This window comes from Melospiza georgiana, chromosome 3 (assembly GCF_028018845.1).
Source record: "Melospiza georgiana isolate bMelGeo1 chromosome 3, bMelGeo1.pri, whole genome shotgun sequence".
Taxonomy (NCBI): Eukaryota; Metazoa; Chordata; class Aves; order Passeriformes; family Passerellidae; genus Melospiza; species Melospiza georgiana.
The window spans coordinates 75,010,972-75,038,795 of NC_080432.1; the positions used below are offsets into that span (position 1 = coordinate 75,010,972).

Below are 27,824 nucleotides of genomic sequence, written 5' to 3' on the forward strand. Positions count from 1 at the left end.
CAATAATTTGCATGGCAATCTGTTTGGCCACTGAATATTAAACAGTTTCTCAAACTTAACTGGCAAAAGAAACCATTCCATCACTGGTGAATTTATATCCTCTGGGAGAATTACTGCCCCACCTACACACCATTTAACATCACACAAACTGTGACAGTCTTTGGAAGAGCAAAAAGCCTCTTGGCTAAAAAAAATACCTGACAGTGATCCAAAATGCCTTCTAGTTAAAATTGGCAGTAGTCCCTGCAAATTAATATTTTTAATAAAGTAAAACTTTTGTAATGAATAAATAGGTGTAAATTACAAAAACCTTTAACACACCAGGAAGAATTACCAAGTCAGCATTAGGAGCATCAAAACCAAACACAAAATCTTCCCTTATGCATTTGCACTGCCTCAAAGGAAGATAATAGATCACTCAAAGTGCACTGTACTTTAATGACACTGAACGGGTAGGAATATGCTGTTTATTATAGAGGTGGTGAGAAATGAAGACTCACAGACTTTTTTGTACAGAACTACGCCTGATAGGTCAGCTCAGCACAAAGCTAGTCAGAATTGTTTTTCTGCTTCTTGCCTGTATTCCTACTCAGCTTATTACTCTCATTGGCTAATAGGAAAGGAAAAGCACAATTTTTTACATAAGGAAAAGCACAATTTTTTTTCTAGTCACAGGCTCCTGTGTAAACTCTCTACATATACCTAACTATGCTCTGAGATGCCCTGGGACTTGACCCCACTACTGAAATTCAACTAAATTCTGCATAGTGGAGAGGGGGAGAGCAGCTCCCGGGAGAGGTGTGGCCAGCCAGCCCTGCCAGCAGGAGCAGGATGGGGAACACCCAGCCATGGCACAGGATGGGGAGAGCCCCAGCTCTGACTGCGCGCCTGCACGCAGAACTGAGCGCACAGGCAAAGTCAGCCCCAGCAAGCTTGGAACAGAAGGCTAGTGCAGAATGGATTCAAGCATTTCCTAGTCTGAACACAGGCACTGATGAGCAACAAAGATAAATAATCTTAAATAACCGTCGCCAAAGCAAACACAATGACCATGATGATCACCATACAGTAGTGTGGAATCTGCCTTAGCAGGTTAATGTAGCTGCCTGATGAAGTTTTCTGCTAATAAACATGGAGCAGAACAGACCGATGGTTTCTCTAGAGTAGTTACAAAAAACCAATACACTTACATAATCTCCTTATAAAGTTCATTCAGTTTCTTTCAAAAGAATAAATTAATGTTTTTAAAACAAATGACATGGCTTCGATGCATACAAGGTTTGCTGTGATGAGTTGCTTAAAAGCTAATGTTTAACCAAATGAAGCTTTGTACTGAGCTACTTCTCATGCTTTAGTAGGTTATATTATATAATATTGATAAAAATTGTATTTATGTACTTTTCAAGTGGGAGTGTTTTTATACAGATGGAAGAAGAGTTCCATATCCTTATTCTTCCACGTTCTTGAACATTTATCCTGTTCTACAAAACAATTTATCTTAATTCCTTGCAACTGCAAAATTATTAACTGCAAAAAGTATTGCAATTCCTTTTTTTTCTTTGCAGGAAAAGCACAATCAGACTCACTCATCTTTACAAGGTCAAAGATGTCTCTTTCTGCTCTGTATAGAAAATTAAGAACCATTTCCCCTTGATTTGATCTGTTCTGATAAAATCAAAATGGCCTAGATGAAATGATAATATAGGAGCTGAGTTTTATGTTCCTTTTCTCCATCCACAAGGACATACTTTCTGAATAGAAGTAAGTGCAGATCTATTATCTTCCCTTTTATGTTCTTTATTCTCTTTGTTTCAGATCTTACTGAACTCTAGTTAAAAACTGAAAAAGGCAAACATGGCAGAGTGAAAACAGCTACAAAGACTGTAAGAATATCTCTCACATTTACACAGAACCAGGAAAAGAAAGGAAATTAATCCACTGTGTAGTTAAGTACAGATAATCTCAAGTACTAAAATATTCTCAAGTGGAATAGTTTGACACCAAGTTATAGACTGCATTGCAAACCCAAATCTATCTATATATATCTCACTCTCTGAGGTCTGAAGGTTTTTCTAAATAATACAAAAATATCTTCATTATTTGACATTTAAAGAGAGGAATAAAAATCCCTGAGTAAGCCAAAGACAACTGATATGTATAGCCTCAGAAAACACACTCAAAACCAAGACCAATTTTAAGGCAGCTTCCAGCTTCAGACAGAACACAAATACAAAACTGATGTGTCTCAGAAGAAAGTAAGTCTAAATAACAGGTGAATTTGCATTGATAATAGGCTTTGAATTTTATTTCTAAACATCACTGCTTCCCTTCTTAATTTGCAAATCTTCTAAAGGTACTATTTCTACTGTTAGGATAACAGGGTAAACATGCCCTTAAATTCAAATGGAAGTTATTAAATAAGTATTCACTACTATGGTGTGCTTAAAGAAAAGAAAACACAAGAAAACAAAACTAGAAGCTGACAGAAAACAAGCACACTAGCCAACTATGGTAAACTGATATTTGTGTTTCCAGGTAAACAAAAGTTATCAGCTTCTTCCACTGAGGCTTCAAAGTCAAAGTATCTTGTAACAGTATTATGTTGGTGGGGCAGAACACCATTTGCTTAAAAATTACAACTGGATTCAGATTTAACAACAATTTTCAAAGAAAGTGGTACAGAGTATATCCTCTTAAATGATATCTTTTTGCAAGCCTAAATTTTGAAGTCAGTAGACTCTTAAGGACATTTCCCATCTTCCTGCTTCCCCTTTCCCCATATATACACAAACATAGATATATAAATATGTGTGTATCTTCAAACACACAAACTGAAAAGAAGTACCTTCACAGTACAAATCCAATCTTCTTTTCTTTAAAATTAGCTTGTATTTTTACGGTATGAAGTAGATTTTTTTTTATTCAGTTCCTTTCTTTATCGTTTCAGTGTTCTGTCTAAACAAATTTATTCTATCTTTTTAAGTTATATTTGCATGATAGATTTGGATCAAAATTAAAAGTGTAAAAATTCTCAGTAATTGACTCCTTATGCTGAATTAAATTGCTTTTGTTGTGATGCACTGAGAAAGAGGTTTGGTAGCAAACAGTAGAACTTAAGGAAAAAAGAGCAAAGATAGCTGTTCTCTTCAGAACTGTCATGTGCCAGGAAGAGAAACACTGGAAGCAGAAAGTAAGAATCAAGTGGTCTCCTAAGAATTTATGATCGCTTCCCTTACCCTGGATTCACAGATTTTCCTCCTAAGACATCGGTGGATACTCCAAGACTTATGTAGTAGTAACCTACTCAAGGGAACAAACAAACAAAATGTGCTATTTAGGCTATAAAATTTCATCAAGTCAATCCTCACAAAGGTAGTGCCTAGCATGTATATCATGTTCCAAGTCAGAATAAAAAGAGCAGGTCTCCAGCTTCCCTGAAGACACATTTCAGGGATATCTTGGGACAGATTAGGCCACTGGCACATCTTATCATCTAAACCCTTCAGATTTTTTCTGTACTGGTGAGAATTTAAAAACGAAGTCCTGTTGTAAGAAATCTTGTCACACCCTCTGCCATTAATATTAACAGACTGTCACAAATAAATTACTGAAGTGAAACCAGTCACCAGACTCTTAAGTATCACGGCGCTCCAGTAGTAGGGGTGTTTCCCTCTGAGGCACTGCAGTTTGGCGGGGGCAATGTGCACTCCACTGGCAGGAGCAGGGCTCAGAAGACAACCAGCTGTCGTGCTCTGGCATGTGATGGGGTTTTGGTATGCTCAACAGAATGCTGTGTGATGGAAGTTATTTACAGAAGAAGTTTTTAATACCAAAAGTAGTATGCTCAGTACACAGTAAGAGTCCAAACACTTCTAAGCATTTCCACCTTAAAGGCCGACACTGAAGTTAAAACGAGCACATGTTAGCAGTTAAATGCTTTCTTCACAGGCCAAATCGGTAGTAGAGTTGTGGCTACAATACAGACTTGGATTGTCTGGTTCAGAAACTTAGACTCAAAAAAACCCCTCCGAAGTAATAACTAAAAAAAAAAAAACAAAAAAAAACCCAACAAAACCAAACCAAAAAAACATTTAAAAAGCAGCAGTCAGGGGGCCCATCTTGTTGAGAGTGCACCAGAGCAAAGAGGCTTTCTGGTCTGCAGTAGTGTTTTCAGCTGAGGGAAGATGGCAGGAGAGCCCCCATCCTTCTTCCAGGGCGGTGGCTTTGATGCTGTAACCAGCACTGTATTGCTCTGTTGCACAAAACACGGATAGCCCTTGCAGGACCAGCTCAGTTCAGGCAGTAACGTCCGTCCTCACCAGGGCATACCTGTCCGTGACCTTTTCCTCTGCTTTTTACAAAGGCAATAGATAGGAAACACAAATAAACCTGCCAAAAGAAGGAAACATGAAAAAAACACGTAAGTAAATGCAATCCTTCGTGCATGTTCTATGTTCTTTAGATATATGTATTCAGATGGAGCTTTTCATGTCTCAGGAGAATTTAGACCAGGCATTTGGACAAGCAGAAAAAAATACTAGCCTGCAACTGTCTTTGATAATGAATTAAACTACACTTACTCTTTTCTGTTACAACAAATTCCTGCTAACCCTGCACTCACCTCTGACAAATTAACTTCTGAATCGTGCTGTCTGGTATATGGTACAATCAAAACTTTTAAAAGCAGTCTGGAAATTCTTAGATCTAAATTCAAAGCTAGTTTTCAATTAGATTCACATGCAATAGAGACAGCACATTATAGTTTTACTTTTTATTTATTTTTACAAGCGTCCTCATCTACTGTGAACTAATACCAAATGTTTATCTTTAATAATATCAAGTATTTATGCTTGCCTGGACAGGGAACTATTTATTCTTAAGTCTTTTGAGAGAAAGAAAGCTGTAAAAACAAATAAAAAACCCCCACACATCACAGTCATTCAGATGAAAAATTTTTCAAATAGTCTGTACTCTTTCAAACCCAAATGAGAAGGATCTTCCTCTTTTCTCTTGCTACCAGATGACTGAAATGGCCAAAGATTTTCTTTTCAAACACCACTACAGTAAAAACATAGAACAAAACACTACTACAATCACAGGGCTGTTGCTTTGCTCAATAGCCTTGTAAATGGTGCAGTATGATTTTCAGCTATGTAACTGAAATTATTCTAATAGTGGTTGGCAGCAAATATTGCTCTAATTACCTCAAAACCAGAACTTTTCTATAAATAATCAATGTTTTTGGAACTGCTCATACTGCTGGCCTTGATCCTATCTTATCCAGCCAAGCCCAGGATGAGACTTCAATGGCATTCTGATTATTATTGCAAATATTGTTACTATATTACTGCAAAATCTTCTTGATTTTTAGTATATAAAATAGTGGATTTTTTTCCCTCACCATAGATTATACCAGATTGTAGACCAAAATAAGATTTACTGGCACTAAGAAGCCTTTACTGTTTAAAATTTTGGCATAAAAATGCTATTGAATAGAATAAATACTTAAGCACTGCTCACTCTCTTCAGTGAAGATGGTTGGTCTAAATACAGAAATTACAGCAATAGTCCTTATTTGGCCAGATGTAGTCTGGAAAAGCTGTAATAGTATTTTGGTTATAGGCTGACTGGTTACTTCCAGCCTTATTAATATAGCTATCCTGGTGTATTTTGGCTTTATTATATCAAAATAAAGGAGCCACACCCCATTATACCTCAGGGCTGGGCATGCACTGCAAATTCTCAGTGGAAAAAGCAGTTTGATGAAAAGCTGTGAAGCAGCATGATCCCTCAATGACATATTGCTGCCAATATAAAGAGTGGATATGCACTCACATGAGCAAAATTATACCTTGTTGTCACAGCTAATCTCTTTTCTGTGGGAAAACTCAGGCAAAGAGCAGCTTTACTAAAATATCTGTCCACATTAATGCAACCACATTTACAGAGCTTTGATACTGTAATCAAGTGAGTTCAGAGTACCAGTTTTTGTGATGGAATACAATTTGGCAGTGTTCTCACTGGATCATGTTTTGAGACTGACTCATCCCAATTTGCTGCTTTGTTGCTGTTGCATCTTCAAGCTGGTGAGCTCTTGGGACTAAGCCTTAGTTCCCTAAAAATATTGTCATACACATGACTAAGATTTGAAATAGTGATTCAATGGAGTGATTATAAGGCTGGGTCCAAGTCACTCAGGCCCCAGGATTATATTTAAATTACTCTGAACTTTCTGCTAGTTTATCTAGAGCAGTTAAAGATGTTTATTTGGAAAATGAAATAAATGGGAACAAAAATAAAGCTAGTAAGCATAAATTTAAAAACCTCATTTTTCTAGAAAAAAGTAATGTGCTTAATACTAAAACAGCATCTGTGAAATCTGTACTTTGTCTCCATGTTTTTGAGATGTCATATAGAGAAAGTCACTGCATAATCAGGATTAGTTTCATTCACATATGTAACTCTTACCTATTACAACAGCTACGGCTCCCAGTGCCAGTCCCAGAACCAATATTAGGGGTGTAATGAGTAATTTTCCAGCTGAAATGCAAAATTCATTGAACAGTTCAAAGAAAGTTTTACTTCTTCCTTTCCAACAATTCATAAATATTTCAATATCAGAAAATATTTTAAGCTATTATTTTAAAATTAATATTCTTTACCTCTAAAAATAGGATTCCTATTTGTAATTTCATCCTAGAAATTCAGCCAGGAACTATCACCACACAGTCAGTTCTCTATACACATTTCTCTTTGCCCTCTTCACCCACTACAACTCTCTGAGCACAGCTTATTTCATACATTAACATCTTGCATTTATTTCTGTTTCCATTCTGAAGTCCCTCAAGCATCGACAGGAACGTGATAGCTATAAAGCTACTGTAATTTGGCTTCTCTGGAATCCTACTGCATAGCAACCAGCCTGGAGAGATGCCAAACAAACTAGCATCTTGGAAAGTTTAGGTTAGCTCAAGGTGATGAGACCATCACCTTTAAATACATTTCTGCTCGCTTTAAAAGGTTACAGTGAAGTGCTCATGTACAGCTGTGATTTAGGTCTAAGTCAAACCACAGTCAAGTCTATTTTGGATCTACATTTATAAGGATGTGTTGTGGCTCTCACATGAGTAGGGCAGTGATGTTGAGCAGCATACTTGCTAGAGCATAAAACTAAGAACAAATAAAGCATGTTCACGTTCTTTACTTTCTGATGAGTTCATGATTTGTAGAAGTTCACACAGTGAAGGCAGGTCTTGCTGAAAATGTGAATTTGAAACTGAGCCAGAACCCAAGCTATCTTCCTTGCACTGCATGCTTTCAATGGAAGAATCTCCCTGGCTCTGCTGGCTGAGCAGCTGGCTCAAAGACATCCCTTAACTGAGCTGTCTGAAAATGCAGGAGGGCAGGCATTTTTACTGATACACCAGCAGTCTGGCAGGGACTTGAAATTCTGCAATTCTCCAAGTTAGGTATGTGTTTGAAAGGTCACCTTTAGAATGGGAGAAAAATTGAGTTTCTTACCTCTTTCTTCCCTCCCTCAAGTCACTCATATCAGATTTCAGTAAATGGATTACTACATTTAATAATGATGTAAACCTTTCCATAACCTGAGACACTAATTTGAGCAGTCTGAAGGAAAAAAGATATTTTGGAAATATTTACAGCAGTTAAATGAACTAGTCCTTTTCTTGCTCTGTTTTGATAACTTTTAAATTTCATGGGAGTGCAGTGGGTGGGAAACATTAATTCCTAGAAGAAAAAAAATTGGCAAATATTTGTATTACTCTAGTTGCTAGGCATCCTAATGGCATACCTTCCTGGGACTCCACTGAGCTGTGTTCTATACACACAGAACTTGTCAAGTACATTATTCAAGTGTAGACAGAAGAATGAATGTAAAGTGATGAAAAACCTTGAGAAAGGTCCAAAAGAAATGAAAAGCATTTTAAAACATCAGAGTCTTCAACAATTTCAAGTTAAGCTTGTAAAAGATTAGAGGCTTATGATATGAACTCCTTACTTCATTAATAGCCATGTAATTATAATGCTAGAAAATTATGATGTTTGGTATAAAAATTATTAAAAATTATTAAAAACTTAAATCACTGAGCTGGTGACTAAGCATGCAGAAACAGAGTCTATGGGAAGGGCTAAGCTAGCCTTCAATTGGAGTAACTTCTCTTCAGACACAAAGAACAGTTCCTGAGCTAATTCAAGAACTTGTTCACTTATATTTGACAAACTCAGAGCTGAAATAAAGCATGAATAGTGTCTTTCCTTCTGCCTGTGAATATGAAGTTATGAGTACTGTGTAGTTATCTTTTAAAATTTACCGTATAGAATAAAATTACTTTTTCATTGTGAGACCACAATGATAAAGTCATTTTAACCTTTTGGTTAGCAATGCATTATTTCCAAAGACCAAATTTCAAAACAAATACTATTTCTACTTATATATCTGTCACATTCAAATCCTTAATATTTCTCTACCTTTGTAAACTAAAATTAACAAACAACACAAGGTGAACAAGGCTTGCAAATGCTGCCATCAGGAAGAGTACAAACAGCAGCAATCACTGGCAAAGCAGTGGGTATGTACTATTTGCTCCAATGGATTTTATTTGCATTCTATGAAACAATTAAAAAATGCTCAGTTTTACATGTCAGAATTGAAAACTACTTTATATCCAATTCCAGCTTAATAGACATAATTTTTCATAATGCAAAAGATTATGAGGGAGTCATGACACACCAAGAAATGTCACTGAGACTAAGGCTGTTTGCTGCAGGCACTAAACTATCCTGTGTCTGTTAGCTCAGACACTGAGAGCACAGAGAGAAAATGTAATGCCTGTCTCAGAGCTGAATAAAATCTTGGGTCATTAGCCCATGTGGTCATCTCAGCAGCAGGCTATGACAGCCAGTTTGCTGTTGTCCAAAGTTAGTTTTTAAGGTTAACTTCACAAAAAGCAATTGGAACAGAACCTTTTTACAATTGCACTCAAATTAATCATAAACAATTTCTCTACTGGGTGGCCCAGCATGAAGATGAAGACATTTGTGGTAATACAACAACTGTATTTGCAGGTGTCTCAGAAGGGTTGCCTTATTTGTGATACAGAGAACCACATCCTTCTGCAAAATAACAAAGTATTTCAGGAAACATGAGGGAATACTTTTCCCTTGCGCAACTTTGGATTTAGTTACAGGTTTTACAGTAATATATCCACTGTACTGTCACAGGACAGTTTCTCTAAAAACCATGCTGGCTAAAGCAGCGAAAGAAATGTCAGAGATCACTTCTGAGGTTTTCATCTTCCTGTAATTACTATCACCTTTACATAACAGCTAGTTGATGAAGAAAATTACGTTTAAAATTATGCTGCCATGAATTCTTTTCCCTTATTTTTACTGCAGAGCAGTTTGTGACTGTGTGCACTTGCTCCTCAACAGAAATCACGCCAGCATGCCAGCCTGCCTTGTGGTGATCTTTCTACACACTCCACCCAGCCAGATTTTAGAGACAACCCAAAAACCTTCACTCCACATGGCTACAAAATCACATTTATTAAAGTATTTCATCTCCATAGCAATAAAGTAAAAAGTCATACAAAACCCCCACATATCTAGCAACACCTCACCAGTCTCCCAATAGCCAAGTTAACATTCCTTTAGTTTCCACTACTTAGCTAACTAGCAGAGGCATTTTTCTACAGGAAATCCAACCTCTGTTTCTCAGTACATGTTACTAAAATGTAGAATCTATGCTTTTAATGGCATCTCTGCTACCATCTCTTCTTCTGCCGACTTTCAGAACAGAACTAAAACCCAGGCTTGTGCAGTAAAACCTCCTGATGATAATGCTCTTTTTTTGCCTGATAAAGTACTTACATATTTATATTTTCAGTTCTAGCTACTGGGACCTCCCTGAGCCTGGGGGTGATCCGTAACTGGAATTCAACATTTTTGGGTTTTAAATTTGATCTTAAGTGATTAGGACTAGTAAGCTTCAGCTCAACACATAAAACACAAACAAAACTAAAAAATAAATCCAATACCATGACAAAGTAGAATCTGATGGGAGGTCCATGAAAGAATGATATGAAAAGGCCAACAAGCTATTATTATTTACTCCATTTCATGATAATAAAACTAGCCAATGAAATTATCAGAATCAATGAAAAAACCCTAGGACTTTCTCCACCTGACACAATGTGAAATCCTAGAGGCTCTACCAGAAATGTTGTGGAAGGCAAAATTTAAGAACTGTTAAAACTAGTGAAGGATCCATCCACCCACTGAGGGTTACAAAGCCAAAGTTCAGATACAAACCTTAACTAAGAAAGTGTCTAAAGCTATGATTACTGGAAACAAACAGGGAATGAAATCTTATTTCTAATTGACCACTGCTGAGGACAGACTCATTAGGCAGACCTTTATACAAGCCCAATTAACAGTCACAGATCGATTCTGTTGAATTCTGTTTTACAAAGAGGGATGATCCTAGCAAATTTCCAGCATTGGAAATGGCATAATCCACAAACTGTATGTCAGTTTGGTATTGTACCGTCTTCAAAAGGTCAGGAGGTACAATCTTACCAATAGAATACATTTTTAAAAATCAATGTGAAAACCCACACGTACACTGGTGTGGAAAAGAGTACAAAAACCTAGACTGGCTCACACATACAAGTCACAGCCAAAATCTACTGCAATGGAGAAGAGCTGTGAGCTCAATTCCCGAATTCAAATCAGATGCAAATTTCTGAAGATTTTAATTTTTTATTTTAATGTATGAGTTCTGTTGGGTCTCTGGAGTATTTTGGTAGTTATTAATAAAGCGTACCAGGATCAATATTCAAATCTAGAGCTGTAGAAATGACAGAGATTTAAGGTCATAAGTACCAATGAAGAATTTGCTGAATTCTTGTCAACTTGAGTGTTAAGAAGCTATTGTAAAAATGTGGGCACTTACTATCATGTACTGACAGATTCAGGTACCTTTGGTCAGATGATGACTATTCTTGTGAGAAATCACATCATATGACAGAGGGAGTTTTGGAGAGAAATTTTTAACAGAAAACCCTATGAGAAATGTAATCTGAGGCTTTGAGCTTTGCTAATCTTTCTTGGTTTATTAATTAATGCAAACCACAAGTACACCGGCAAATAGGAGATGAAAATAAAAGTATCTTATACTTATCTGCGTGATCCTGTAAATATGAGCATACACATATTTACCATGGAGCTTTAATATCCAAGACCAGGCTGAATAGGGCTCTGAGCAACCTGATTTAGTTGAAGATGCCCCTGCTCATTGCAGGTGGCCTTTAAAGGTCCCTCTCAGCCCAAACTATTCTATGAATCTAATAAGATTACCCATGATTCTGCATGTGAGCAGCACTGACTTGGTAATGTCTCTGAGTACAACCTATTGCTACAGCAGACTAATTACACCAAAATAACAAGATCTATTTAAAAAAAGCTTACATTGTCTTCCATTGTGGCTATTACTGAAAGCTCCTCTGAAATCTTACTAAGTGCTTTGAAACAGTTCTTGAAGTTTAGGCCTAAATTTTTAATGAACAACATATTCATGTGCCCTAATGCCAGCGCCGTCTTTCACCTAGACTAGATCTGGTGTGTTGCAATTCATCTCTACAAAATGTTTCAGAGTAGGCACATCCAATCTTCAACTTTTATCTCTTTTCTAGTTATTTCTATATTTTTAAATCACTTCTCTCAAAGTTTGTTACCAAAGCCTTGCAAGCTCCTAAGGTCAAACTAATGGGCTTGGATGCCATATTGCCAGTTTTTTAAAACAAGCATTCCAGGTTTGCAAATCCCCCACAATGCAGAGCAGCGAGACTGGCATTTTCATTACCAGGTCTGAGAGTTTATGTGTCAATTCCTATGCTGCTCTGAAAAACCACCTAGTTTTCTTACTGGAACATGTCTGGCTCAGCAGTAATGCATTCATCCCAGGTTTGCTTTTTCCCACCTGTTCTGTCTCTTGCCTTTACCTCTACAATCAAGCTCAAAGCATTTCCTCATCCTAGGTGAACTACAAGTCATCTCCAAATTTTATGCCTTAATTCAAAGTATGGAAAGGCCTATTTTCCTTGACAGTACCCTGGTCTTGGCAGTTAATACATCCATTTCTTGTAACATAGGTCGCCTTACATGCTGTAAACTCCCTACAATTACTGAACTTCACATATATGAAGGACAACACATAATATATGAGTCTACTTTATTATCTTGTGCTTCTATAGGTTGAAACAGATATCTATCTGGCTCAAGAGCATATTATGAGTGCCTTTTGGTTTAATAAAAAGACATTTTCAGCCTCATACTTTTGTGAGCAAAACTAATGTACATAAGTTGTGTTTTTGTTTCAAGCTTATTTTATCTGAACTAAAGCTAACAGTTAAAATAGCGTCCTCCTATTTATATGAGAAAACCCTGAGTTTTGCTACTAAGATCAGGTTCAAATCCAAAGAGCAGTTTATTCAAACACTTACACCAAGGTTAATTTAAGTAAGGTTTCTCCTCTGACCCATTTCTCCACTATACTTTGAGAATAACGAACACAGCCAGAGACACGCATATTGACAGCACTTATACAGTTTGCTTATGTATTATAAAAAGCAATTAGAAAACAAGCTATCAGAAGAGGACACAATACTTAATCATACACAGTCCATCTACAAAAGGCAGGCAAGTACCATACATTTAAATATAATTAATAAGCCACCTTTTCAATAACTGAAAAGCAAGTTGTCCATCCAATCCTTTAAACCACTAGTTTTAATTTAATTATAATTGCCCTATCTCCCCATCCCTTCATTGTGCAGCTCTCCACAAGGAGCTCTAATGAACTCACCACAGACAGAGCCTCGCACTAATCTCCTCAGATGTGGTCTCTCGGGGAGGTAGCGGTATTTGCATCCAAAGATACTGAGGTTTGACGTGTGGTCTCCGAAGAAGCGCAGCTGGCGGTATCTCTCCCCACAACGGTAACAGAAATTAGTGTTACACTGTGAACAGGTCATGTGGTCACACCCTTCGGTTCTCTGGATGTGGATCTGGATGAGCAGAAGGAAAGATGAAATATTATTTTTCCCCCCTTCCTAAGCACAGGAAAGCAGGTGCTTCATGTGGAAGCGAAGAGAACGAAGAGGAACCTGGGGCAGTTCACGTGCCAGATGGAAAGAAGCTGCAAGCGCCCCGCTGCAAAGTCAGTATTTGCATTAATTAATACTGCAGCTGGCTTAAGACAATAATGGTTTTCTGAGGCATGTTTCAGAGCATTAAATGTGAGTTCTATTGTTTCCAGATTCCCACTTCCTACGTAATCCTCCTTTTTTGTTTAAATGCTCTTCAGACCAGATGAGAATTCTTGACCTTACTGAAATTTTGGTTTTATTGCTGAAGTAGATATGTTAGCACCAAACTTTATTAAAAATAAAAGCAACATAGTGAATATAGTCATGAACTCTGTTTGACCCCTCCCCAGATGGGTTTCCCTCTCAGGCCACCTGTGGCTCCACTCCCTTTTCCATCACAAATTGATTTGGCATTTTGTAATAAACACCAGAAAGACACTGCTGTTACAGTACATGATTTGAGAAGTATGGATGCCTTCTCCTTCTTAAAAAAACAAACAAAAAAAATTCCACAAACTATATGTGGAATAAAAACTTACACCAAGCTTTAATGATACCCAAATCACAACATGAAACAGGGCTGCCCTAGTTCTACAATCATCTTTCTACCCATTGCCTGCTAAATAGCTCTCTATCCTGCATTCCAAGACCACGTTCCACACTGGAATTGTAGATAGCCTAATCATTGAGGTTGAAAGTGCTGCTCAGGGGTCATCTATTTTAACCCCCAACTCCAAGCTGGGATATCTCCAGAGAGATCACATTGCTCCAGATCTCATCCCATTAGATTTAAAAAATTTCCAAGCATGGGTATGTCACAGTCTCTTTGAGTAATCTATATCATGCTTCACCATCCTCCCTGGAATACTTTTTTCCATTACATACAATTTGAATTTCACCTGTTGAAACTTGCAACAGATCCATCAATGCCTCCTGAAACCTCCTGTACTTACCTTCGTGTATTTTTTTGCAGGGAAGTACAGGCAAAGACGTGGCATGACCACCCAGTGGCTCTGCAAGCACCAGAGACACTGAAAGCTCAGTGAGCTCCAGAGAGGCTCGTGACTCCTGGGGTATCCAACATTCTTGGGAGGGTCAATTTGTTCTTTGGTGTTCAGGGGTGATCTGGGCTCTCACCTTGCTCACCCAAACATCCACTGAAACTGGCACTCTATCCATATAAGAAAGTGATGCTTTCCACCTGCAACACTCGTGGTAAAAGAGTTACAAGGGTAACAGTAGCTCCAGATACCCCTGCCAGCCTCCCTGTGCCACAGTAGTGATCACAGGATTTGCTTTTCTATACTTTCAAATGCTACTTTTATACAAAAGAGGGGAAAACGTTCACAAAAGAGAGAACTGGGCTATTAAAAAAATAAGCTTTCTAGTGGGCAAGTATTCTAGTACACTTAAAATTTGTCAGACCAAGCAATCATTTCCCTTTACCCCAAGGAATTCTGCTGTATTACAGGGGTCCTGTTTTGCAGAAGCATCTAAAAAAACACCATTGCTGATGAGCTTTATAAGCCACTTGACTTCAAAACTTTAACAGTTAAGCACTGATGGCAGAAAGAGCAGAAAGAGAACTCTACCCAATACTGTACCAACTTAAGCATAACTTAAGAAGAGATACACTTTTTTTTTCCCTTAAAGGGACATTACATTGCCAGTTCAAATTCTTACTTCTCAGGTTACATGTGAAAAAAGATGTTGACTCCAGTTCTGGAGTTACTGCAATTCCTCAGATTAACATGAACTGAAACGAAAGTATTTTAATACTGACTTAAAGTATCTTGACAAATTAAAATTTAATTCAAATTAAATTTTCAGGGGACCAACTCAAACAGCAGCTATAGAGACTTTTGTAATTTAAAGGGTAATTTTCCCCATCTGTTAATTCTATCTTAAAAATGTAAATGGGGGAACTAGATTTTGTGACTAATGATAATTAACTGGTTGCTTTATTTTCATTTTGAATCAAGACTGTTGAATTCTCCTCTCTCTTCTCCAATTTATCAACCCAATTAAGTTATCATTCATCCTCACTGTAATTCTGTAGAATCATGGAACCTATAAAAATCCTAAATGCAAACCAAAATTACTTCACAATCCAAAAATAAGGTAATTTTTATTGGCAGTAAGAACTTCAAGGAGATGCTAGCAATAGCCTTTTATGTTCTACCATTCATATCAGAAATATCCACCTCTTAGAAACTGCCTGCCATCCTTCTACCCATGCTTTCCTAGAATCCTCCCAGCTCCAGTTATTCATGCACTGCTCCTGAATCATTTGTCCATCTACTTGGTCCTGCCCTAAATTCTCCAGACATACTGTCCTCTTGAAACACGAAAGAAGTTGATAAGGATTTATTATCAAATAAATCAAATAAAGACAAATATTGCAACCACATGCACTTCATATTTGCTTCTTCACAAAGCAAACCATAAAAATATTTTAGTCAATACTCATCTGCACATGTAACTGTCTTCAAATGCTGCTAATCTGGAACAACCAGCTGTACTCGCCTATACCGTTTTATTGTAAAAAAAAGGTGTAGGCAAGTACAGCGAGTAAAGACTTGATTAGAAAAAACAAAGTAAAAAGCCCCACAAACAGGGGGGCTTGAACTCCCAGTCACATGCTTTGCAGACTGACAATGCCAGGTGAACTCTGGATCATTTGGTCAGGCTGCTTTCAAACCTAAGACATGACATCCCACCAGATCAACTTCACCTCCGGTTCACACGGGCATGCCTCTGCACCCTCCAGATAATCCAGTGACAGGGATGGATTACAAACCTATAGGCTGGGAAAGCCATGGCCGACGGCTCGGGTATCCGAGTGCTCCTGCCCCACCGGCAGCACCACGGCACAAGAGGCAGCCGGGGAACGCGTGGGGCCGGGAATGCCGCTGGCTGTGGGAAGCTGCAGCCCTGTGGGGCCCAGTGCTGTGTGACTGCAGGCTGCCCTGCAGCACGGCCACTGCAAGCCCAGCTTCTGCCTCCATGCATTCAGTCAAAGCTACAGGCCTCACCCTGCACCCACGGCCTGCTCAAAACCAAACACATACACTCACCTTATAGGGGAAGGTGAGCCATTCAGAAACCCAGGAATGGCTTCCAGAACAACAGCGGTGGAAACTACGCACCAGGGGCAAACACATCAGTTGTCTACTTAAGACTCTGAACTGGAAGTAGCACAGTGGCTATTTCAGACCCTCATTTTACCCCCTCTGCATGTTACATGCCCTTTCAAAGAGATCATCTATGGAAATCACTTCCAAGAGTTCTGAGGATGAGTGGCCATGTCTCCCCCACCTCTGAAGAAAACCTGCACAGCTTTATAATTCTGCACACAAATAGGGACTCTCCTCCCTCCAGAAGATGAGAATTAATTTGCAGAGTACTTCCAAAAACTATGCCTTGAATTGTTTGGTAACGCTTATATGAATCAGAAAGATAAGAAGCACATGCTCTTTTATTTGCATTGACATGCTTGTTCTTAAATTTCTGCTGCTGTCCAAAGCCTTCTAAGCCAGAGCTGCTATGTGGTGTTTCCTCAGTGCTGCTTTTGAAATCTGTGGTAAGATAACACCAACAGGGAGTATTTCCTTGGTTTGCTCTACTGTAAAAACACTTGTGTAAACAAAAGCATTTTGTTGCAATCATACCAAGAAATTGTAAAAAAAACCCCTTAAAACAGTACTGGGGAAAGACAAAAAATATCATAAATTTTGGCAAATGACATCCAATAACATAGCAAATTTGCACTTATTAGCCAACTTACTCTAGAACAAGACCAGCCCTTTTTGGACAAGTCTTATTGAGAAAAAAGGTCTATACTGACTCTCAAAATAGTGTATAGTAAATTTGGAGAAGGCTGTATTAAGAAAAAAAAGTCAAAATAAATTTAAGATACAGCTAAAAAAAGTAGCATTTTTTCCATATTTCCATACTGACACAATGTCAACATCAATCTACAAATAAATATTTGGAAGGTGTGTGACATTTTTATTATCTTATGTAAACACATCTTGGAGAGACCAGGTAAATATAAGCCATTCCTATTAGATGTGCTAAAAGCTGTATCCTACTACAGGAAAAAGTAATCAAGTTTAAGCTTATCTAACAGTCCCTGCTATATTGACATTACAAAGGATTATGTTCTTTCAAATCACTTACCCAAACCACTGAAATACTCATATTTGCCTGAGGATCTGCTTCTGTATGCACATACCCCCAAGTGTGTTTTGATTTTCTCACCTGCATGCCCAGAGAAGATAATGCATTTGATTTCTCCGTGGTACAGCTAAAAAGAGTCAGTGTGTGTATGTATCTGTAGGTATAAATAATTATCTCCAGAAGCTATCTGCAAAACATGGTCACAGTTAACACTGTCATCAGTAACACACTTTGGAAGCTACCAGTAATTTTACACATTACTTGAGTAAAGAAACTACCTCTACTTAAGTTTCTACCTTAAATTTCCATTAATTTCAGTTTTAGTGTAGAGGTGAAATACTAGTATCCTTAGACACAATTTAACATTGACTTTCCCTCAACCTGTTTGCCAATTTTGGCTCCTGAAAATTTTCAACCACAATATGAAAGAGGTTAAAAATAAAGTACATTTTCACCAGAAACATGGCCTCTGTGGACCTAGACCATAGATAAATCAAATAGTGTGTTACAAATTATTTTCTTTGTCACTCTTTATTTTATTTGGAAATAAGATTCTCATCTGATTCAATGTGATTTTATAAACAGGTTTTGGAGGGAGGGATGGGAGAGAGAGGCAGAGAAGTATTAGATGTAATCCCCCTGACTTCAAATGCTAACTGTCAGAATGCTTATCCCTATGTGCCCAAACACCTGCTAAAGATTTGATGAAGAATACTGCTAAAGATGTATTTTTTAAACTATCCAAAGATGTATTTTTTGAACTAACTGCCAGCTAAGTGTTACTTTTGATTACTTGCAGGTCATAGATTTGATTTAAAGATAAACAGTATGTTGAGAAATATTCTGGACATTGTAGGGAGGAAGAACTTTTTTTCTGAAGAAGAAAATATCAAGAAGTGAGGTAGCAACACAGTTTAATAAAAGGTTGAATTCCCTCTTCAGTATTCACTTACAGTGCCACGTTACCAGGAAGGACTTAACATAAGTTCTTTTTCTGTGCTAGTTTCATAAGTTTCCATACTGCCTCCCACCATGTAGGAGGTTTTATTTTCCTTTGATTAAGAAAAGAAACCTCAAGTATTTATTAAATTAGCAGCCAAACTCATGCAACTTTATGCTTCAGAATTAGTAACAAGCCATGTAAGTTTAAAGTGTCCAACCTTTCCTTTTGAAGATGGTGAAAAGAGTTGAATATTTAAACACAACATTTTAAATTTTAACTTATTCATGCTGAATGTTAGACTTAGCAGTTTTGGTTCCTTTTTCTTTCCAGCTATCAGCTACCACTCCTGGTTTTCCACATTGTTTTTTTTGCTTGGTCCACTTTCTTAATATTTTGTACAATTTATTTAAGTTACATCATTCCCATTGTCATAAAATCTGACACAAGTTAAACAATTAAAATCAAAACAGACACTTCTTCCCACTCTGAAAGGAACGAAGCATTTTACTTTAAGACTTCCCAGAAAGTGAACATTTTTGGAACTGACTCAAATCTATGAACTCTTACCGAAAAGCAAGCTGCAAAAACTCTGTTAAAAGGTCACACATGTACAGGAGGAAGGGTAAACAACCAGCTGCTGATTTCAGAGCTTTACAATTTTGCTCAGTGTTTTGAAATCTTTCAATTTCAAGCTATAGCATCACAGGCATTTCTTTCTCAAAGACCAAAATATGATACTTAGTAAACTGATGAGCATTTTCTTATTTGCACAAAGGCTCAAAGTGTTACATATACTTTGTATGCTTATAAGTAAATCTTATAAGTAAAAATTCAATATTAATTTTCAGTGAAACAGTCCAGCTTTGACTTACTACTCTGTTGGTAGCTGTGAAAAAAACTGAACAAATTTAAGAGTGGCCTTCATTAAGGGCAACTGGGACAGACATGTGCAGGGCTGTTGCAATCTCCTCTGAGTAGTGGGAAATACTTCTCATCTCTGAAGGGACTGATGACATTTTTAGGGTGTGCAATGGCATTTCAGTGTTGAAAATTAATAATGAGAAAGACTTAAGAGAAGCATCCACATTGGAATGAGAAACACTTCTGAGATCATCAACTCCAACCTTCAACCACCACCTTGTCACCTGACCATGACACTGTCACATCCAGTAATTTCTTGAACACCTCAAGGGCTGGTGACTCCATCACCTCCCTGGCAGCCCATTCCAATGTTTAACAACAACTCCTGCAAGGAAATTCCTCCTGATGTGCAGTCTGAACCTCCCCTGCAGTTTGATGCTATGCCCTCTTGTCCTGTCACTGGCTGCCTGGGAGAAGAAGCCAAGTCCCACCTGCCTACATGCTCCTTCCAGGTGGTTGTAGAGAATGAATAGGTTAAAAAGTAGGCTCAGGGGGACCTCCTCACAGGACTTGTGCTCCAGACCCTTCACCAGCTCTGTTGCCCTTCTCTGGACTCACTCCAGAACCTCCAATGCCCTTCTTGAAGTGAAGGACCCAGAACTGGACACAGCACTTGAAGTGTGAAGCTTGTGAAGTAGTAACATTCGATCCTACAAAACTTACAGTTTTACCAAGTCTTAGTTTCTTTTAGTTAACTTGTTGACAGAATATTTCCAGCCATACTCAGACACTGAATACACTCAGACTCTCTGGAAAACCTGACAAAGGCACTGAATTTCCCTAAAGCTTTCCATTTCTTTAAAGCTTTATTTTAGGATTAATTTATTTTGTAATTAATTGACCCAAAGATTTCTACAATTCATCAAAACCCCCTCTTAATAATTTCCATAATGTTTCTTTACATGCAGACACACTGCAGAATCAGTGCAGGAACCAGCAAAATAATCTGACCTGTTTTTCTCAATGGGTCATTAACAAGAAACTGCACAGCAAGTGTGAATTTCATTTCCAATGCTGAGCGGAGGCTACAAGTATTTATTTTAAATGTGTATTTGAACAGTTTGAAGCCACTACCTGCAAGCCAAGGGAGAGCAGCTCACCTTGCATTTTGGACACTTCTGGGCATTCCTCTGCCCGTGTTCGATTTCGTTGGCCCAGTGACGTAACAGCTTGTCTCCCTTCTTGTATTCTTTGCAGTTAACGCCTTCATGCCAGGGAGAGTGGCACTTGAAACACCAGACAAATTGGCAAGATGGACACTGGATCTGTATAAATGAGAAAACACCACATGTTTGCAAGCTGGGTGCTGATACAACTAGAAAGCCTGTTTTAAAACCACTGCTCCTCATTACAAGAGCAGCTGTCCAGCAAAGACCTAACATCTTTTGGAGGCTCTGTTTTAAAAACACAAGAAGTTGTGGAAGCTAGCTTGTTCTTTTCCTTTTCAAAAAAGAGAAAACACAAAAGTAATTGCTAAAGCTGGGAAAGGCCTCAATCAAATGAAGCACAAGCAGCTTGGCTTAATCACAGGCACTACTTCCCAAAGTGATTGCGTAGATCAACAGACAAAAGGCAGAATCCAGAAAGCTTACACAATTGCCTCCAATACATCTGTGAGAACACCTGGAAATTAGCTTGACAGTTTTCAGTGCAGTGGATCTGTCCTTCTCTAGGAACAAACTACACTGCCAAGGCTGTCACAGAAAGCACTTGGTCTTCTGAAGAGGTGCTACAGAGCTTGGCTTCATATGGGTTCTGAAGCTTATATTAGAAATGGTCCTGGGAAAAGGAGCCATGAGCAAGGCTCTCATCCAAGAGCCACAACTACCAACAGGAAGTCAGGCACCTCCTTTTGCTCTTGATTGCGTCAAGGCAAGCTGAGCCTGTGCCAAACAGCCCACTTGCTACAGACCACACCTAATGGCAGAACCCACAAGCCATCCTCAAACTGAGAAAGGATCTATTCTTCCCACTCCCTCAGTTTTAAATCATTGTGTCAAACAGGTACCATCGTCATCACGTCTTCTTCCACAGCCTGCTTATTTTTTTTTTTATTAAAAGCTAAGGCAGCTGCTGTGTTTGCAGGAGTAATAAACAGAGGCACATTGCAGCTGCATATATGACAAAAGACAGGCCTCCAACCTGGATCAGACTAAGGACAGCACGAACTAGAAGACACCTTAAGACTCAAGGACATCCAGGCTCCTGCAACATGTTCACTTTGTTCAGCAGCAAAACATCTCAGGCTCAAGCGACTGCTGAGCCCTGTCCACCATCTCCAGCTGCAGTCCATGTCTGGCACTGCCCTGGCTTTGTACCCAGCTAATGGATGGGACTGAGGAATTCAACCAGACCAGCCAAACCAAGCAGTTTAGGTTATATCTGTGTCCAGACTTGGTTCACCACCAAACCACAGAAACATTTGTGCTAACCATGTATGGATGGGGGTGCTTCTCAGGAAACTTCATCCCAGAGTGCAGTCACATGTCCTCAAAACATATTTCTCAAGTTCTCATTCCCACCAGCTGCTGTGCCCTCCTGTTGAGTCCTGACAACTGGTGTTATGCTTCCTTGACTACAATTAAGAGTCCAAAGTAGGTGCTCTGATCTCCCTTACATATTTTGCTGGGGATAGCCAAAATTGTTTACACATGCAATCACTACATCTTGTTTAAAGAGAAACAACACATTAATTAGGACTGAAACATGTGGATTACAAACATTGTTAGTTTTTACCTGAAAACTCATCCAAGGCCATTATGAAGTATTAAACAAAAGCAACAAAAAGCAGTGCCCTTTCTCAAAATCTAATGAACCAGTGGCCAATATGCTGAATCAACAAAAATACATGAACTTGCATCTCAGCTTCCCAGATGAATTCTCCTAATAAAACCAGCTTAACAAAAAGGAAATTTCCTGCTCTGAGGAACCTAAAGAATGATACATTTATATGTCTACAAACCAAACTAACACAGAGCACTGATAAATGTTTACACAATACATTAAAATCTAATATGCACAAGAAAGTAATCTAACCTATCCTAACCCCTATCTCTCTTTCTTTTTTCCTTTTTGTCCCCTCCCTGCATTGAATTTATGTCTTTCAACAACACAAGTCAGTGTCCTACTGCTGGGAAGACAGATTATAGCAAGCATCATATTGAAGGGCTCAGTATTTGTTATGCCTCAGCCAAAGATGGAGCTTGTAGCCACAAGTCAATGTTCTAAAACCCGAAAACTTTTACCAGTTGCAGTATTCAGGCATTTGAGAGATAACAGTTGTTAACAAGTACAAACCCAAATCAACAAGGTCAGGAAGTTAAAGAAGCTGCTTCCTTAAAAAAAAAAGGCAACATAATTTAAACCACAAGTTCTGTGGGTTGTTTTTTTTTTTTTTTTGGTTTGTTTTTTGATGAATATGTGACAAATTAATTGCATACTCTATCTTTCTATTATAGCATGTACATAAGCAAAAGCAATGCAGCAGCCACCAGGATATGCATTTAAACTTACACACGCACACTGACATCAGGTGTTTCCAAATACATTAATCACGAAGTACTGAAATACAGGATGAGGCTATAACCACAGGAACTCAAAATAACATTTCTTACCACAAATGGCCCTAACTGAACTAGTAAGAACTCTATGTTTCATTACCAGTTTCCTCTTCCACCTGTCACCCTGACAGCACCTTCCTCGAAACTGAACTTGTAAATAGTTTTTATATTTTGAATGGGCTATTTCACTTCTCTGTGGGTTCAATGCTTCCTGAGCATAACTGAAGCACAGAGAAAACTATGTACCTTAAGTACTTATGAATCTTATTTTTCTTGGAACTAGTAGCTGCAAAAAAAAAAAAAAAAAAAAAAAAAAAAAAAAACAAACAAAAACCACACCCTAAAACCATTCAAACTTGGATGCAATGCGATGCCCCTGTGCTTAAGAAACAAACAGAACAGGGCAATTAAAGCAGTCTTTCACGTTCTCATTCCACTTTTTCTCTGCTTTTCTGAAAGGAAAGTCAAATGTTATTTGATTCATGCTTCAGTACTTACACATGAAATCACCATAGCAAGGACACAGAAAAGCTATCTACATATGATTTTAAACCAGTAAAATATATTATAGTCCATCAACACAGACAAACTATATCTGCAAAACAAAACATTAACCTTGTGTTTTCTCAAGTATGTTTTTTCTCACACAAACATTTTCCCACTTATTTTATGATTTCTATTTCTGTTGATTAAAATTGAGAGAATGGACATATACACAAACTTCTATGCCACCTGGAGATCAGCCTCCCTTGAAATAGAAAAGATTACACAATTTTGTGTTCTAACTCTCTTGGTTCTCAGCTTTCTGAAACACTTATCTTTGAGGCTAACATCTTCCATTTTCTTAGCAAGCCTCTTTACTGCAAGCTACTTTATCTAACAGTTTCCTCACCTCACAGGAAAAGACTTTTCAAAACTGATAGATAATTTCAACACGAAACACAACTGACCAGATGACAGCAAAATTGACTGCTCATAAAAATATCCCTATAACCTGAAGGTACAAAAAGCTTAGTGAGATTTTCTGCTGCTTGGTGGAACAGTAGTTATATAACAGGATGGTCAAATTAATCATGCAATTAACTGATTACATGAATTACAGTCTCTAGCTGCAGTCACTGTCACTTTATTTGAAAATAAATATGAGCTCCAGCCAAAACATCTTCCTTCTCCTCACCATCAACCTATCCCCTCTCTTGAAACAGCTGAAAATAATTAACAACAAAACAAACAATTTTTGTACCCCATTAGGGGCTCATCTTTGATCCAACTCCCAGTGTGACACTAAAACATCAACATAAGCAAAAGCAGGCTGGCAGGAATGAACTGCTGAGAGAAAGAGGGAGAGCACAGCAAAATCACCACACCTGCAGCAGCTGAGGCTCAAGGCAGACTGATGTGATGTACAGCCATGAAGATATCTGCCACTTAAAGACAAAATCTGACTCAAAAGCAGGGAGGTAACAGATCAAAGCATCTGAACAAATTCCTGCTATTTCTAGAACAACTTTCAGAAACTCTTTAGTAGTTCAAAAAAAAGACAGTTTGTGTAACAATCACATTGACAAAATATATACATTTGCAAACCCAAGCACTCAAGTCCTCCTTTTATGTGACGTATATCTCTTGACAGGAGTGAACAAGAAAACCTCATGATGAATCTCACAGAGCAGAGAGTATTGCTTCTCCATGGCAAGTGGCAGGTCAAAAAACATGCACAATGGAACAGGTAAAGCAGCAATTTTTAAATTTTTGCCCATTTCCATTGCTCTTTTGCATAACAGCTCTGAACAAATGTTTGTTAGGGTCTTGTCTGCAACCACATTACACTCTCAATTCAGAACACAGGAGAGGGAGCAAGGAAATTTTCAGAGTTAATACTGGATCCATTTATGATAAAAATATTTTATATAGAAAATTCAATAGTTCTCTTGCTGTTCTGTGTGGCCCTAAGTGGAAGTAATAGTAGGAGAAAGGTTTGGATAAGCAAGTTCTCCTTTTCTTCTTCTCCTCCTTCCTGAACATACATGTTAACTTCCAAGCTTAGTACACCAAGACTTGACTCTCAGCCAATTGAACTGCTGGACCTAGATCAGCTTAGCTGACACAAATCAGTAATAAGAAAAAAAATCATTTCAACTTTGCTGCCTCTTTAAATTTCCATGTTACTTAAAATTTTAAATACTGTATAAAATTTTAGAAATGGCATTAACATTTTTAAAGCATCAGTTCAAATAAAGTCTTGGATTTTAGAGAGCTTTCCCTTTGCAGTATATAAAAGAGTGAGTGTAGTGGTTGTGCTATGACCCCACCAGTAGGCTTGTGCATACGTGCTCCCCACGAGTCAGTCCTCTTGAAGCTAACACTTGCAGTGCTGGTGCAGAATTTATCTGGTGCAACTGGTGTTTACATTACTTGCATATGAACAGGGCAGCCTCAAAAGCCTCCAGTCAGATGTCTCCTATGCTATATACAAAAGAAAATGTGCCTTCGCCTCCCAACAGCCTAAAATACAAGGCACGATGTGTACATGTAATCACTTGAGAACCCAAGAAAACAGGTAATATTGGCCCACAGCTATGTGTGTATGTAAATTACTCACATACACTCCATGTCACACACAGTCATTTAAACCTTCTCCCTGCAAAACTTCTTGTGCTTAGCTTAAAACAAATCACTAAAACTGTACCTACATTAGAAAAGAGTTGAGGTTCAAAGAGCATGCTGAAGATCAGTGGACCACGATCATCCATGCTGCTTGCCAGCATTTTCCCAATTATATTTCTGACTAGCATCAACCAGACATTCTTGCACACAACACCTGGGCTCAGCTCAAAGGACACATTTTGCCTGAGTCTGTCGCCAGGAGATTTCAGCTCTGCAGATCACAGCTCTATACACACTGAACCACCGCATGACCAGTGAACTGCTCCTGGCTTGCACTATGCATCACACAGTCTCCCATTCTTTCCCATTGTGGTTTGTAGGGCAGTTGGGAACATTTTAACTCTAGCATTTTAACTCATAAAAGAGCACTGGTCGTGCCCTGAGGAATGTTCTCAGATCTGGCAGGCCTGTGATACAACAGCTGCACCACCAATGACCCACACTTGTGGGACACTAACAGCCTCTGACACCTTGAGAGAGGAGCCTGCCAAAGCATTACAAGCTCTAATCTACCCTGGGTTACATCTGATGGGTGCTGATGATGGAGCAGATGGGTGAAGGAGAATAGCTTCGGGCAGAAGGAATTTTACTTGCAGTTTCAGATTTTTTTCACCTCAATTTAAGATGACAAAAATTTGAAAACAGAGTCCAACAGAGCATGGCATGCAATTCATGCCCTACACAGATATAAACAAGTAGCTCATAACTTAGAATTAGCTTTACCAACTTTTCAACTCCAATGAATACACAACCTTCCACCTTTTAATCTTCATACTGGGCTGAATCTTATGCTGTGTAATTAGGGCTATCTAAACAGTCATCTAAATTCCGACTGAGGAGAACTGGTTTGTCCAGGAAAGGCCAGCTCAATCATGAAATTAACCACAACAAATCTAATAACCGGATAGAAAACTATCACAGAACATGGTGCTGCAGACCACGGTTGCCTTCTGGAACTCAGATGGACTTTAAGCAGCTCAAAGCTTATTCCAAATTCTTGTTTTTTATCTTTGATTAAAGTCACAGTATAAGCAACTCTTCTATGAAAAGAAATGCTGCAGAAATGGCTTTTCCCACCCCCTCTATTTCTCCAAATTCTACATTGTGAATGATGAGACTACAGTAATGTATAATCTCTGGTAAGGGAGTGAAGAAATCAGAACCAACAAGCAGGACAGACAACAGCTCTGTTACTAAGGAAGAAGCAAAGCCAACAGCCTAACATCATAGATGCCCAGAATTCACTCACCCAGAGTTTCAGGGAAAACTTATAAGTTGTGTGTCTAAAATTATCAGTTGTAGTGGTAACTCCCCATTTCCAGCCTCTTCTGACTGTGACCACATTGTTTGCATGTCAGAAAGAAAACACCCCTTAAATTAAAATGTATATCAGGACAAAATTATGCCACCTACCAAAAAAAAAAAAAAACAGGCTGAAGAGCTCAGCTGCTTGAACTGTTAAAAGTCAATTAATACTTAATTAGTGATGTACTACTATGGGTTCAAATTCCTAATCACAGCTTGCACACAGCTCCAGTGAAACAAAAAAGTTCATTTAATGCTCACCAAATGCTGTCCTACTTTTGCAGTGCCATCTAACCCACAGCCCCGGCAAGCATGCTCACTTTGTATTTGTTCTCCAATTTGGCAGGGGTAGGAATGTGGCCTCTCCTCCGGAAGGTTGTAAAGTGCTTGCACTGAGGGCATGGCTTGGTGCTGGAGTCAATGCGGCTGAGTTCCAGGAAGTATTTATACTTGATGATGTCGTCATGGGGCAGGTTATAGAGCACAGTTGTTTCATCCAGGTGTTCGCTGCACTCTGTGATGGGGCATTTTATATCCGCTTGTCCCAGCTGCACCTACATAGGAACAAAAAAAAAAAAAAGAGCTGTATGACCTTTTGCCTGGAAAAGTTAAGGGAGCATTGGTGAATTTTGTGAGGAAAATTAACTTCAAATACTGTAACAATTCAGAGACTACGCAGCATTCTATCTTCAGATTATTTCATTTGTGCTTGATGGAGCTACTCCAAGCACACTGCAATTTTTCCAGAGAGCATTTTCAAATCCAAACAGAAAAGCTAATTACCCTGGCAAGTGCAATTATTAAACATACTCTCTCAGTGTATGTACCATTGCTACATACACCACAAAACCAAACACAAGTCCTAACTAACCATGTCCATTTCATACTTTGGGTGTAATGGTGAGTGCACCAGTCGTGGCTCACAAAGGCTGTGAGAAAGCAGACAACAGAAACATTGGCATACTGATTCACTGCAAAAAGACCTGGGAATCACAACACAGGGAAATTAAAAGTCAATTTAAGATCAGCAGCTGTGACTCCAGAACCTTGAGCTGGTTCCTGTTCAGTACACTCAGT

General features: G+C 38.4%; 1 protein-coding gene across 1 annotated transcript in view; it reads right to left on the minus strand.

Annotated features, from left to right (window-relative positions):
- Positions 1-4,089: 4,089 nt before the first annotated feature.
- Positions 4,090-27,824, minus strand: part of RNF217 (ring finger protein 217) — a 54,885-nt gene continuing 31,150 nt past the window's right edge. Inside the window, exons 2-6 of the mRNA XM_058020944.1 lie at positions 27,068-27,301; positions 20,316-20,480; positions 12,887-13,088; positions 6,469-6,540; positions 4,090-4,389 (exon numbers count right to left, since the gene is read on the minus strand). Coding sequence (XP_057876927.1) covers positions 4,316-4,389; positions 6,469-6,540; positions 12,887-13,088; positions 20,316-20,480; positions 27,068-27,301 — 747 coding nt within the window. The 3' untranslated portion in view covers positions 4,090-4,315. The remainder of the gene's footprint in view (positions 4,390-6,468; positions 6,541-12,886; positions 13,089-20,315; positions 20,481-27,067; positions 27,302-27,824) is intronic.